Genomic DNA, 16,360 nt, shown 5'->3' with positions numbered 1-16,360 from the left:
AGCTGTCTGGGATTCTTCCTAGTGAAATAACGTGTAATCTGTGAACCCCCAGACGCCGATTTGTCTTGTAATTTACAAAGCACAGTAACTTCATGACTTCAACAGTCATGTAGTATGAAAGGAACAGCAATCTGATGATATACAAAGGGGTCCTCTATCCTTGCCAGAAGAAACCGATCTGTGCTTTTAGCACACAGTGGTCTTTTCCTTTTTTGTCACACACCATTTGCACATCAGTGTGGTTAATAGATGCTTAACTTCCTGTGCCAACAGGATGCTGTAATAACAAGGTTCCCCCAGAAGAGTGTCAGTCTAAGGGGGTATTGACACAACACCATTTTCAACTAAAAATGGAAAACATTTTAAGTGTTTTGGCCATCCATGTACACATGCCATTTTGTGGGCCTGAAAGTGCAACTTTTGAAAATGGGTTTCTGTTATTGTCTCCAATAAATCTATCAATAAATCAATCCCTTTACAGAAGTGTGACGACAAACAGTGACAATAAAGGGTTCCGGAGTTTATTTTACACTTGTCTTGATCACAAAATATACAGTAAATAAATACATCATTATGACTTTACACTTATCAACAAAGTAATAAAATAAATCAGCACACATGAAACAATGACAATAAAGCAGGATCAGATAGAGTGCATTAGTGTTAAAGGATTGACAGTGTGCAGAGCCTTGTGAAATGTCACAATTTACACCACAACAGTAAACTGATTACATTGTTTCATTTATCCCGTAGGTCACTCATTTGTTTTTTCCAGTGGGGTCAGGAAGCTAAGCCATGCAAAATGACACTGGTTGGAGATCTAGGAGACCTGAGGGGAAAAAAAGAAAAGAGATTTGTTGTGATCCTCAATAGTAAAACAAGTAAAAAATCTCTGATCACATAAACCTTTTGAGACAGACCTACCATGATCTCAGAGGTTTGTTAAACAATAGCATTTATCTGTTCCTGTAGATAAATGATCATAACTTGATCCGACAATGAGAAACTGTCAGACACCATGGAAATCTAAACAGAAGTGTGTGAAAGCTAGCCAGGTAATTTTAGCTAACTACAACATTAGCTCATTTGGGATGTTGTAATGTACAAGTGATTAGTACAAAGTGTACTAAACAGTTTTCATGTAATTTAAAGGTTGGCACATCCCTAGATACAGCACCCAAGTTAATAAGCTCTGCACAAATTTAGTGTTTCAAATTATGTTCCGCCTATATTTTGCATTATGTTCACCACATTCACATTATGTTCTCTTCATACATACTAAGCCCACACATTTACAGTGTGACTGTTTTTTTTTTTTTTTTACAAAGCACTTTCAACTATATTTTTATGCTGTTTTTGCATTTTAAGTCATTTTTTTGCTATTTACTGCAAAATTACTTAGTTTGAATATGAAATATTAAATGCAGACACTTTATTGATGATTTGTTGAATGAATTAATATGAGCTGTTTCTGAATATTGAATGTGTTGGGCAGAATACTGCCATCTGCTGGTTAGAGAAAAACCTGTAAAAATTGTGTTTCAGAAAATAATTGTCATTGTAGCACTTAGGGACTGATCTAAGTGCAGATGAATTTTAATAAATAATAACAACGAAGATTAACCAATCACAAGATCCAAGGACAGAACTAAGTAACCTCAACAAAAACCATGAAACAATAAGTCCAGACTATGAACACTGGAAACACTGGGGCTTAAATACACACAGACAAAACACAGACAATAACCATAGACTGTAAAAAAATATGGACGTAGTGTCCGTGACATCACCCGTAGGTTTCTGAAGAGCATTTGTGAGGGTCATAGTGGGCGGGAGTCGGCCGTCGCCATCTTGGAATCACGTCACCATGCGTCACTCCTAAATAATCGAAAATGGGCAAAGAGGCGGGACATGGGTGGAGCTGGTTGCTGAAACACGCCCACCTAGCGCAACAGTGGTGACAGCAGCGGCAATCCACCTGTCACTCAAGTGGCCACGCCCTTAATTATGCAGACCTTTAAGGCTTAGTATAACTTGAGTTATAAAAAGGATGAGTTACAAAAAAGTTCACCCCCCTCACAGTTGACATGAAGTGCAAAATTAGCCATATAGACCAAAACCACTTTTTGTACCAGGCTGTAAAAATTTTTTTTGCTGTAAAGTTGGGCATTTTAACATGGGGAGTCTACAGGATTAACTCCCTTTTGGAGCCAGTCTCTAGCAGCCAGTCGATGAATTGAAGTTTAAATCACTTTCATGTTGGTTTCAATACAGAGAGCGGGAGGCTACCGCTTGGTAATAGCACACAAAACTGAACAACGAGGGACGAAACCAAAAGAACAACAAAACTACTAAAAACTAGTACAGGAAGCCAAACAACTTCAATATAGGTCCCAAACGACACACAAAACCATGGCGGAGCAGGAGACCATGGCAAGGCTGGAGGAGGAGACCCTGATGGGGCTAGGAGAGCGGAAAGCCAGGGTAAAACCAACCAGGGTACCACCACAGAGCAGACGTCCACTGGGGATCTAGGGACCATGGTGGAACAGAGACAACGATCATAGGGATTTCAAGTTCAGCTTCCATGGCCATAGCTGAGTCATCAGGGAGCACAGGGAGTTTAAGGATAGCCTCTGTGGCACTGACAGAGAGCACAGAGAGTTCAGGACTGCCCTCTGTGCCCATAGTGGAGCCAACAATGAGCACAGAAAGCTCAGGAATGACCTTGGTGTAGCCATAACTGAGCGAACCAGGAGTACAGAGAGTTCAGGGTTGACCTCTGTGGCCATAGTTTTAATTTTGTCAAGGAAAACTATGACGAAAAATGTTTGCTGACCAGCTTTTTTCCCATGATTAAGACGAGATGACAATAAGGTCAATAAATGAAAACTGAGACTATAGCTCATTTAGAAGGCTTCGCCCTCTGGAGGTCGCATTTGAAGGCTGCATACGTCATCGAGGCTGTCTGATTTCAGAAAAGCTGAAAAAAAGTTTTCATTGACTAAAACTAAACTAATTTACTTCAGGTTTTCTTTGACTAAAACTTGACTTAAAGGTTGAAACTATGAGTCGACTAAAACTAAATAGGACAAGGTTGACTAAATATGATAAAAACTAACAAGGAAATTTAACACAGGACTAAGACTAAAATTGAAAATCACTGACAAAATTAACACTACGTGGCCATGACAGAGCACAGAGTTGAAGGACAGCCTCCATGGCCATAACGGAGCTGATGAGGAGCACGTAGAGTTTAGGATTGATCTCTGTGAACTAGCAGAACCGACAGGGAGCACACAGAGTTTATAGATGTCCTCTATGATCATGATGGAGAGCATCCCTTTTCCACCAAGGCAGTTTGAGTGCTGGTTCAGAGCCAGAGCCTAGTTTCAAATGAGTTCTTTGTCTTTTGACAACCTAAGCACCAACTCAGAACCAGGAAAAGTGGTTCGTAAATAGCACCAAAACATTTCTGGTCTAGAAGTAAGAACTGCTTGCATTAGGGGCTGGGGGTGGGGTTACCATGACCAACAAGACAAAGAGACACTTTTGACCACCATTTTTGAAATAGCAGCTAAATAGCAGCAAAAACATTGGATTTGCCGTTTTTTGATGGCGATGTAGATTCGTAAAGCCATGAACATCAATAGCAATGCAATGTACGCCACTGTTATTATTAAGGTTGTTCGGAATGTGTTGTAACGCAGGACGCTGTATTCAGGATGGTGGCTCTCTAGGTCCGGTTCTTAGAAGGCTTGCCAGTCGAAGCAACTCCAAACTAGCAATAGCACTGGCTCTGAACTAGCATCCGGTTCATGCTGGTTGAAAAGGGGTAAGAGAGAGCAAGGCTAGCCCATGTGGCCTTAACAGAGAGCATTTCTGGGACAGACTATATCTGGGACTCAGGGGTGCTGTAGGAGTGTGTACAACCCAAACACACAAGATGGCGATTGCTGTCACAGGAAGGACAGCTGACAGTGGAGGGATCTCCAGGACCACCATGTATTGTTCTAAGGTCAAGTCACATTTACCTCTTGGCAGACACGACTTTACCAACTTACAACAATATATAACCAAGAGACCTTAAAAAAGACCTTACAAAAACATGGAAGGACAAGACCAGACAATGAACACTGGAAACACTGGGGCTTAAATACACACAGAACAAACAGGGTAATAACACAAAGGAGTGAACAATGAGGGACTAATGAGAGAAACCCTTTTTTTTTTTAAATCGCCTTTCCCATTAATTTTTAGTGAGGGGTCTGTTTAGAATACCATGGATAACTTTATTTTCCACACACCTTCTGAACAACCGAAAAAAACTTTTTTTGTCTGTATGTTTGTGTATAGATAAAAAATGCCATAACATTTTTTTTAGGTAACTTCAAATGGATTTTAAACCCTATGAGGGTAAATATTGCTTCACGTTTTTCATGTTATTATTTAAATAAGCAGTAAAAGAGATTAAGTTCAGATTAAATTAAGAGCAGTTTTCTGTTTTTCTTGTCAATAGCGCCAGTTAATAATGATGTCATAAATGATGTCATTTATTAGGTATCTATGATACAGCCTAATGAACAGATCTGAAGGGTTTATGTCCAAAAAGTTTATTTGACTATACATGTGCATTTGCATAACCATGCGTGTTATTCACAAATACACATGTGAGCATTCAAAACTACCAATAATACTGGTACTAGCCCCTATATGACATTTCACTCTTATAAGAATGGATATTTATATTTAAGCCTATAAAATGCCTAACTTTTAATAAAAAACCTTTTAGCTATTATTGCCATTGTATGCCAAGGTGATCCGACATCCGTCCCCAACCACATTTGTGCTCTCAGCTCTACTGCTTTCTAAATAGCCAAACCTTACTCATAAAGATCAAATGAATATTTCAATTATAAACAGTGCTCTATTGAGAAACATTTTTTTTTACAGTTTTTTGTAAATACCAAGGCATATCTTACCATTAATCTGGTGACATTAAGTTCACAGTAGTTTCCTCATGCGGCGAGTGTGTCTGTTAATGTTCATGGTGGTGCGGTCAGTAGAACAGCTCAATACATCCAAAGCTTCATCTTGACGCTCCAGCTCTGTCTCAGCCTCCAGGGCTAGAGTCTTCAGCTGCTGGAGCATCTACACAAACACAACACACAAAATAATCATGTTGATAATTAATATTTGGGGTCAGTGCCTTAATTCTGTAAATGTGCTAAAAGTGACAATAAGGCTGGTCTATTTTGCTACTTAGACTGTAACACATCTCTTGGAATTATAGTTTGATTAAGTGGTTTTATATTCAATCTAATTAAATCTAAAAATCAATCTTTAATTTGACTAGTTTTTATAAATATTAAATGTGACCCTGAACCACAAAAGCAGTCTTTTATAGCATGGGTATATTTGTAGCAAAAATAGCCAAAAATACATTGTATGGGTCAAAATGATCAATTTTTCTTTTATGCCAAAAATCATTAGGATATTAAGTAAAAAATAATGTTCCATGAAGATATTTTGTACATTTCCTACCGTAAATATATCAAAACTTAATTTTTGATTTGTAATATGCATTGCTAAGAACTTTATTTAGGCAACTTTAAAAGCGATTTCCTCAATATTTTGATTTTTTTGCACCCTTAGATTCCAGATTTCCAAATAATTGTATCTTGGCCAAATATTGTTCTTTCCATACATCAATGGAAAGGTTATTTATTCAGCTTTCAGATGATGTATAAAAAAAAATTGACCCTTATGACTGTGACCCTTATGTTTTGTGGTCCATGGTCACATATTATATAAGGTATTATATTCTTTTGCTTGCACCCCACATCCTCAATCACTGAAAGTAAATCAGTGTGTATAGAATAATAAACAATATGTGACCCTGGACCACAAAACCAGTCATAAGGTTAAATTTGACAAAACTGAGATTTATACATCATATGAAAGCTCAATAAATAAGCTTTCTATTAATGTATGGTTTGTTAGGATAGGACAATATTTGACTGAGATACATCTGTTTGAAATCAAAAATCTGAGGATGCAAAAAAATAAAAAAGACTGAGAAAATCACCTTTAAAGTTGTCCAAATTAGGTTCTTAACAATGCATATTACAAATCAAAAATTACATTTTGATATGTTTACACTAGGAATTTTACAAAAAATCTCCATGGAACATGAACTTTACTTAATTTCTTAATGATTTTTGGCATAAAAGAAAAATCTAAAATTTTGACCCATGCAATGTATTTTTGGCTATTGCTACAAATATACCCCAGCGACTTAAGACTGGTTTTGTGGTCCAGGGTCACATAGGTATATTTATTTTAAAAGTTACAATAAAAAGTTCAAATGTCTCTTGTTATTAGCAATATTTTGTATGTTCTCCTTAATTCAGATTGTGGAGAGTGACAGGTTACATTTATTTATTTTATTGCATTATTTTAAACAGTCTGTGCTGAGTCTATTCATTACAGTCAAGACAAGCTGCCCTGCCTCATTCCTTTAAAACTTATTTTCCATCTCCTCATGGCATTTTAACATGTTTGTTTTTAGTGTTTCTCAACCCCAAAACCATCCTGAAAAGTGATATCTGTTATGGTTGACCAACCATCAATTATCTCTGGTCATAGCAATAATATTGTGTTTTGAAATGGTTCAACACGAAGAGCACCATTCCGCACATCCCCATTATAATGCACTCAATGAAAAAGGGTTGACTGTTTTTGCGTCAGTGTTTATGTCTGGTTGCTGCGTACCATGCAGCACCTCGGCCGAGCACCAAGAGGGTTTTACAGCTGGCACTGTGGCCGTCTGACGATGAGCGCACTGAGACCTTATATCTTTGTGCGGTGGGGGAATGCCTGGAGTCAGCTTCCCACTCCTGTCTCATAAAAAATACAAGCCACAGACACGTCACGGTGTACTTTAAGTGTATTCGCTCAGTTTTTGTGTCAAATATTGTTTTTAAATTCTGATTTGAACAAACCCCTAACCCTGTTAAATGTAACTTGTCCTAACCCTTCTAGTATTACAGACATAAATTATATCTAAAATTGTGCAGGTTGTTGAAGAGAGGTGTACAAACAACCAAAATTGCCTGAAAATCAAAATCCCATAGACTTATAGGAGTAAAGCTGTCGTGATTCATTGATTTTAATCGACTATTCTATTTTTTAAAATCCTTTATTTTTAATTTTGCCTGCATCGGCTAACCGGAAGTGACGCATTTCACGAAGGAGAATCCACGAAACGCATTATTAGACTGTTTTCCAAGGCTGCATTATATATTAAACCCATTTAAAAATCATTAATTAAGCACAAATGCTACAATTCAGTTAAATAAATATATGCGATGCAGGTTTAATATATGTGCGTCAACTATGTACATGCGTGTATGTTACGTACGTGCGTCTCACAGAAGCTCAGTTCACAGTATGCTGTTCTACAGGAACTGTCATTATTTACATGTGTGGAGCATCTCAAACTCCATCTCTGCATGCTGTTGTGAGTTTGGGTTTATTATAACGTTCATCTAGGGACGCAACGTGAGCCATTTATAAACCTATGAAAACTCAGGAGAAGTGTTAATCGCGATTTCAGAATAAAAGTTTAATCCTCACTCTGAGTTTACACTATGCTTAATTAAATTACTGTGGCTATAGCATTTCTGTGGTAAAAATATGGCCAAATATTAAAGATTAAGTAGACATTTGAATTAAATGTTGTTTAGTCAATATTAAACAAGGATTAGTTCGCCAGTAATGTATAAAAACAATAGCCAGGCCGTTGGCGCCCACTGCAGGCCTTAGTTGTAACGTGTAATGTACATTAGCTCTATTGTTTATAATACATTATGTATTTCAACAGTTTTGTGCAATAAACCCATAAGATTTCTTGCTTTTGATTTTTTATTTTAACTATTTTGGCATTAGTGCTATTATATATGTATTTTAAGTCATTTTAAAGGCTATTGTTTACTTACATCTACATTTTTATTACCACAAAAAAAGCCTAATTATAATTATAGGGCCCAACGAAATCCATTTTAATTTTTCTATACTCTGTTTTAATGGTTAAATTATTATTTTTATAAATCAAAAAGCCTGTCTAATTAATTGAGTTTTACCAAATTCTTTTCCATTACTTTTCTGGATTCCATTTTAATGGTTCCATTACATTTAAGAATCAAAAACATCTACAATTAATTAATTGTATTAAAATAAAATGTTCTTAAGTAAAATTGTTGATTTTTTTTTGTGGGAAATTAGTCTAGTCTTAGTTTAGATGAATCAATTAATTGATAAACTAGTCGATAGATTAATCAATATAAAAATAGACGATAGTGACAGCCCTACAAAGGAGGAAACGGAGTCATTGAGGAACCAGAATAACGCAGGATAGGATTTTTGGGCCTTTGTATAACCACTCAGTAATGTCCTAACATCCAGCGCACCCTATGAATGCCAGAGTAAATCTCTAGCAGCTGCCTAGCAATAATAAACAATAATCTCATTTATTTTTATTTACATTCAAAAATTATTTCCGGATCAAAAGTTTACATATAATTCTGATTCCAAGTGTCGGTACCTGGATAATCAATGACTGTTTTTGTGTTTTGTGATTGACCGATTTTGTTGTTTATGAGTTCCTTGTTTCTCCAGAACAATTGTCCATCTCCTTTAAAATCTGTGCATTTTCCAGGATATTCTACAAATCTGTCCTATTGAGATCCTTCATTTCACTCTCTACAATACAATTACTGATGCTCAACAAGAAAACACAACATTGAGAACCAGGGGTGTAAACTTATGAACAAGATGCCCTTAACTGTATATTGACACCTAGAAGTGTGCATGAAACCCAAAGCTACAGTTTTAAGGCCATTGAAGAAATGCTTAATTCACAGTCAGCCTTGATTAATTCCATGAATGAAAGTGTCTAATAACAAAGGTTTACCAAGATCAATAGACTAGAGCAGTATTTAACTAATCATGTAATCTCAACATTTCTGCCCCCATGAGGCCATAACTATCCTAACTAACTTCTTAACTATGTCTATTGTTGAAAACGATGTTAGTGTAAAACTGAAACAAAATTGATCTCAAACCTGTTTTAGCTCCTGTGCCTCTGCCTGAGTTACAGTGGGCTGAAGCACGTGAAGTTGCAGTTGTGTCAGTTCACCAGCAGGCACCTCCACTGGCACCTCCGTATCCTGCCCATGACCTGAAGAGACACAGAATGAGGTCATATAATTTCCTTGAGATTAGAAAATGTTGGTAAACATTTACTAAGAAGCCTACAATGGGATCTCTGATTTTCTGATTTTCTTCAATGACATGCAGTAGATGTTGGAGCGTGACTGCCACCATGTGGTAGAAATACCTTATGGCTTACAGTGTTACACCTAGCCATTGTCAAAATTTGAATGTGTAAAAACACAACCTTAATATGTCACGGATAAAGCTTTGTTTAGTCTAAACCTCTTACCCTAAGCCACTTGGGTCATTTAGTGTCAAATCAACCAAATTTCAGAAACGTCCACAGCTACAGTGTTTTAAAAGGCAAACATAAATAGTGATGAAAACCAAGATATTAAATGCCATGGATGAATATTTACTAAGAAATATGTTTTGCAGACAGGGGTCAAAACTACAATTTTTAACCTGAAATATTGAGCCAAATTACAGGGGGAAAATAATTACTTATGGCAGCATCATTATTTTAATTGTTTTGTTTTTTTCTTGCTAATGTTTGCATTATGCCTGTAACTCAACTATTAAATATATCTTAATACAATTTTAGATCTTGATTCTTAAGAAACCTTTCTTTCACAATTTTAATTTTCAATCCTTCATTCAATCCCATAGGTATGTTCATTTCAGTGCAGCTCCATGTCCGAATTGTTGAATTTTAACAATTTTCAATAGGCCACATACACACTGTAAATGTGGTTGTCACTACTTGCATAAAATTCACTGTAGAATGAGGTGTCACTTCTGTAAACTGCTGAAATGTATGTGTACAGAACAGGATTAAGCACTAAAAGGTGAATGGACTGGATTTAGCTGCAGTGTGTATAAGGCCTTTGTGGGTCACGTTGCTGATATTTATTGTATTTAAAGGGGAATGTCTGAACATGAATACATACAATGCGGACAAACAACTGATAAAACCTGGCTTGCTGAATATTAGATCCCTTTTTACAAAAGCACTTTTGGAAAATTATATAATCACAGATGATAAGATATACATGCTCTGTTTGACAGAAACCTGGCTCAAACCAGACGATTAAATTACCTCATCTGAAGGGCAAGAGGGAAAGTGTTGCTACAATTTATAGTAATATTTTCAGTATTACTCAGAGGTCTGGTATCAAGAACAATTTATTTGAAGTGATAGTGTTTTATATAATGCCATCTAGTATAAACAATAAATCTCTTTTGACATTTGTACTGGTCTCTGACTGTATACAGGCCACCAGGGCACCACCTAAACCACAGATTTTCACAGATCTGAGTTAGTGTTGGCAACAGTTACAGTCTTAATTGTTGGTGATCTTAACATCAATGTACTGTAGATAGTAAAAAAGATGTATTGGGATTTGCATTTACAGACATTTTATTGGTGTTTAGACAACATATGTCAAGACCCACTCATTGACATAATGATTAGACTTAGGGTGTGTTCACACTTGTAGTTCAGTTCGTTTGGTTCATTTGTTCAGGACCAAAAAAGAAAATATTTGGCCCTGGTCTGCTTAGTGTTCACACTGGCATTTATTAAAGCGAACCTAAAGATACCAAACCTAAAGGCATAGTGATACATTCACAACCTGATATATTTTAATCATTACCTGTATATTTTGTGTTGGAACTCACCGAACACTCCAAACAAAAGGAGATTGTTAAAAGGTCTCGGTCCACTTCCAAACGAACTCTGGTGCGGTTTGAATGAAATATGAATGGAACACGGACCAAATACTTCTAAACTAACCAAAAACAGGAAGTAATGACAAGATACAATGCTATGCAACATGGTTTCACAAAGAGAACATACAGTGTATCCAAAACAAAAAGAACAGAGGGCAAAAGTGGAGCAACATCTAGCAGACGGCATTAGGTGTATTTGACTTAAAGCAGTGCTAAGCAGATTGATCAATTAATGGGTAATTTGATGTCATACACCCTGAGGTTGAAAGCACCTTTTCCTTTTGTTTGGAGTGTTCAGTAAGTTCCGTCACAAAATATACGTCATTTAACCTGACCAATCATATTGTGAACGTATCACTATGCCATTAGGTTCTCTATCTTTAGGTTCGCTGTCAAAAATGGCAGTGTGAATGCTAAGCAAACCAGGACCAAATGTATCATTTTACTTTTTGGTCCGGACCGAACTACAAGTGTGAACACATCCTTACTCAAATGAACTGCACTAACTAACTTTGTTTTAATCGAACAAAACATGACAAGTGTGAACACACCCTTAATTTTAAACGTCCTGATTTGTCTCAACTCCTCAGCATACCAGGTAGCTTAAAAGATGTCTGTCTTTTCTAGCAGTTTAAACACAGTTGCTCCTTTGTGCTTAAAGAAGATTAAAGACAACAGTCTGACGCACTGGTATAAAGAGTACATTCGCACCCTAAAAACAGCAGCCTGGAAATTGGAGCGCAGCTTAGGGAAAACAAGCTAGAGCTATTTCACATTGCATGGAAAGATAGTATTTCTACCTATTGAAAGGCCATAAAAGGCTTAATACTTAATAGAAAACCTTTAATTAAAAAAACAAAACAACCAATCCCTGCTGATTGGTGGCTGCTTTAAAACACTCCAGTGTGTATTTGTATGAACTCTATGCAAAAAGCATGAAATGTTAGTTAGCTCAGGTTCTGTATATAACCTTACTCACTTACTATACATAACTAGGGCTGGGAAAATATATTGATGCATCGCGAATGACTCACAAGCACTCTTTTTCTTGAGCATTTTTGAATGTGTGGTTAAAACTAGAGCACCATCTGCTATTAAAATATAAGCTTAGAATCAATTCCAGAGAGAATTGCGATGCATTCCGAAGATCTCTGAATTGATCCACAAATCGATTTATCATCACAGCCCTTTACATAACCCATTCATAATTAAAAGTCTTATTTTTCAGACTGCTAAGGATATCAGAGTTTGGACTTCTGGTTAAGATTGAATGACCCACTTGCATTTCTTGCAAATCAAAAGAAAAAAATACAATTTTAGCAAAGAATGTAAGGCAAGCTGCAAGTGAAGAATCATTATTTGCTTGAAAAATATAACATTTATTAGAATTAGAAATGGGCAGTTTTTGTAATATTTGATCAGTTTAACCAATCCACACTTGATCAATATATTATATTTTGCTGAGCCTGAGGACTTTGCAGAGGACTATTATTTTAAGTCAAGTGTCTCAAGTTACGTCTGGTGTCACCATTTACTTTTGTTTAGATTAAAATTAAAGCTGGGATTGAAGATCTAACAATGACATAAGATGAAATAAGTGTACCTGCACTCCAAATGTCTCCTCCACCTTCTGGGCTCCCAGGTGTGGTAGCCGAAGTTGCCTGAAATGCTGCATAGTCACGTGTGATCTCAACTTTCTTCTTATACTGGATCTCCAGTACAGACAAAGCTTCAGTCATCTTGGCAGAGAGAATTCGGAAAGAGATGTCAGGTTTTCCGATGAAGCGCTGCCGAACACTGATCTCGTAGGGGCTGTGCACACAGATATCATCCACCTCTTCCTTCTCAAAGCAATGGAGGAGCTGTCCGTTTGCATCTCGAACCTCCAGAGAGGAGACCAAAACTGTCAGGCTACCTGGTTTCATGTTTCCAGAGCTTCCAACTCGGCAGACAATAGCTGGAATGCTGGTTATGACTTTTTGGCCCTTGCCTGAACCTTTAGCACAAGCTGCTTTGGCAGCTGCCTCAGACTTGGCCTCCTGGTGGCACTTCCATGGCATTTTGGCAAAAGGCCACCAAGACGGACACTCAAGTTCAGAGAGTAGTCTGCACAAAAGAGAGAAAAAATGGCATCATTAAATTAAGTTATTAACTCATTAAGTAAATCCTCAATATTATAAAAACAATACATCATTGTGGGATATCGCTTAAAAGGAGAAGTTCATTTCCAGAACAAAAATTTACAGATAACTTACTTACCCCCTTGTCATGCAATGTTCATGGCTTTCTTTCTTCAGTCGTAAAGAAATTATGTTGTTTGAGGAAAATATTTTAGGATTTCTCTCTATATAGTGGACTTCTATGGTGCCCGCAAGTTTGAACTTCCAAAATGCAGTTTAAATGCAGCTTCAAAGGGCTCTCAGCCGAGGAAGAAGGGTCTTATCTAGCGAAATGATCGGTTATTTTCTTTAAAAAATTGACAAATTGTATACTTTTAAACCTCAAATGCTCGTCTTGTCTAGTTCTGCGTAGGGCTGGGCGATTTGGCCTAAAATCAAAATCTTGATTAATTGAACATTTTAACCTGATTACGATTAATGAACGGTTATTTTATTTATTAATAAAATTATATTTAATTATATTTATATAATATTTATTTTTTTGCCCTCACAGTTCACTGAAAAGTTTTGTACAGTAAATATGCTCACATATTACAAGTGAGAGATTTTTGAATGAAGGGTGCACACACAATCTACTATCTATGATTATTTATTGAACATCAGTGTTGAACAACTGAAATAAAAGCACACATTGCTTAAAAGTAGAAAATAAGCAGTATCTCTTCTAAATAAAATTACTCTTGTATGTCCTGTAAATACTTTTTACTGTATACATACTGTTTAAGCTCTCCATCGACATGTCGGCGGAATAACGTAACGTAACGGAGCGGGGTCACGTGACTCCACACATGGTAGTGTTTTTAAAAGGGAAAGTAATTGAAATAATTGACCTGGAAAAATTTGATCGATTATAGGTTCTGAATGTCGATTTCGATTACTTTTCGATTAATCGCCCAGCCCTAGTTCTGCGTCAAATCTGTGTATTCCGGTTCAAGACAGTTAGGGTATGTCAAAAAACTCCCATCTCATTTTCTCCTCAAACTTCGAAATCATCCTACATCGCTGCAGAAGTACCAACCAAGTGTTTACAAAGTGAACATGCAAAGAAGATCAAACGCCCTTTACAAAAAAAGGTAAAACAGCGATGTAGGACAATTTTGAAGTTGGAGGAGAAAATGAGATGGGAGTTTTTCGACAAATTGACATTTTTTTTTAGTTTCACTAGATAAGAACCTTCTTCCTTGGCTGGAATCGTTTAGAGCCCTTTGAAGCTGCAAACTCGTGGACACCATAGAACTCCACAATATGGAGAGAAAACCTGAAATATTTGAAGAAAGAAAGAAAGATATAAACATCTTGGATGACAAGGGGGTGAGAACATGATCTGTAAATGTTTGTTTTGGAAGTGAATTTCTCCTTTAAGACATGTTTCAATGGTGTATGGTGACAGTGGGTGTTCTTGACTTCCCAATGAATATAATTTACATTTAAATAATACATTTTAGCCAAAGTGCCTTAGAAATTAAGAATGAAAGACCGTAGTATCAAGAAGCTCTGACATTATTGGACATGTTTTTGGCAACAGAGAAAATAGGAAAATAACGAAGCACAATATGATGTGAAAGATATCATCTAAAACAGGAGTTCTCAACTCTGGCCCTCGAGGTCCATTTTCCTGCAGAGTTTAGCTCCAACCCTAATCAAACACACCTGAACAAGCTAATCAAGCTCTTCATCATTACTAGAAAGTTACAGGCAGGTGAGTTTGATCAAGGTTGGAGGTAAACTCTGCAGGAAAGTGGACCTCGAGGGCCAGAGTTGGGAACCTCTGATCTAAAAAGTTATGTATCCACATTTGGAGAATCTGAGCAAAACTTACTTATCTGCCACGCTCAGGTCTGACTCGATCTTATCCAGGCCCTCAACCATGTTGTCAAACTGCTCTCCCTGGTGGTTCAGGACTTTTCCAGTATCCTCCAGCCTTCGCTGGGCTCCAGATATCAGGCTGATCAGCTCCTGGCCCTTACTGAGAGGAGCTTCAGCTCCACGGGGCTCAGTGGGTGACAGCAGCCGCTCCCTCCAGAAGTGCTCTAGCACGTGGTAAATGGTAGTACGGCAAGGTTTGAGAGATCCAAACCAGTGCTTGATGTTTCCCTGCTCCAACACAGTAAGAGCACTAAAAATGAAGCTGGAGGACTCCGTCTTGATCTCCATGATGTGCGAGAGCCTCAGGCTAAGTAGATTCTCCTGATTCTGCTCAGAATTGAAGCGTAGGGTGGTGCAGGTTAAGGAGAGGATGCCGCTGGCCCAGCGTTTCTCGCTGTTGATGTAATAAGAGCCGGGCCAGCTGTGGATGGATGCCTCCTGGCTCATCTTTTCCTGATGGCACAGCAGCCCTGACTTAGGGAGCTCACCTGCCAAGTGAGTGGTGCATATAGAAAATTAGTAAGTAGTCATCAGTCACTTTTATTTACATCAACTGTATACTTATTATTTTCCCAACATCATGTTGCTACAAACCTGTACAATTTTCTTTCTTAAGAGAAACACAAAAGCACAAAAGCCAAACAAACCTCCAACGGGGTCATGGTTGTTTTGATTAATATATTATTATAATTAATTTTAATATATTAAAACATTCTATTTAAACACACACACACACACACACACACACACACACACACACACACACACACACACACAACCAAGATGGAAATTGAAATCATGCTTCCGTGCTTTCTTTTCTATTGAAGAACATACAGTTCATGAAACAAAATAAATCTGATTTAAAAATATTATTTAAAGACATTTTACATTTATATATCACTTGGTTTGTATGCGCAGTAACATTATACGGTGTTGTTGTTGACACAAGCAAAACAAACACCACGGAGATCATTAATGCCATACCTTTTAGGATGTTGTTGACTTTCAAGTGACAGCTACAGCAGGGTGTGACGTATTTCACGCATTAAAATAATAATACCTCTTCGCATCGTAGTCAGAAGCGAGACATTTGCTGTTCCACCTCAGTGTTTCCCGTAGAAGTTTTAATAAAACGCCTTAAGAAATAAAAATAAAAACATCAGACTATGTTTTCTGTCGCGTTGTGGCGATGTAAATAAAGGCTGAACGCAGTGGTGATTTTTCAGTGCGCTCATGTTTACACTCCGACGTGCAAAAATTACTTATTAAAGGTTCCGCTCAACGCCACACATATGTAATGTGGTGATGTCACATAACATATGACTATTTAAAGACACCTACTTATATAAATGTACAGGTAATTTAAT

At 37.1% G+C, this 16,360-nt stretch overlaps 1 protein-coding gene across 1 annotated transcript; it reads right to left on the bottom strand.

Annotated features, from left to right (window-relative positions):
* Positions 1-499: 499 nt before the first annotated feature.
* On the bottom strand, positions 500-16,219 carry snap47 (synaptosome associated protein 47). Its single transcript, XM_073849268.1, has 6 exons — positions 15,978-16,219; positions 14,947-15,481; positions 12,551-13,053; positions 9,126-9,241; positions 4,983-5,151; positions 500-829 (listed from the first exon to the last, which is right to left on the bottom strand). Exons 2-5 carry the CDS (start codon positions 15,438-15,440, stop codon positions 5,005-5,007), a joined length of 1,260 nt encoding a protein of 419 aa, XP_073705369.1. The 5' UTR covers positions 15,441-15,481; positions 15,978-16,219; the 3' UTR covers positions 500-829; positions 4,983-5,004.
* Positions 16,220-16,360: the final 141 nt, after the last annotated feature.

Source organism: Garra rufa, chromosome 10, assembly GCF_049309525.1.
Source record: "Garra rufa chromosome 10, GarRuf1.0, whole genome shotgun sequence".
Classification (NCBI taxonomy): Eukaryota; Metazoa; Chordata; class Actinopteri; order Cypriniformes; family Cyprinidae; genus Garra; species Garra rufa.
This window is presented reverse-complemented; position numbering and strand designations above follow the sequence as displayed.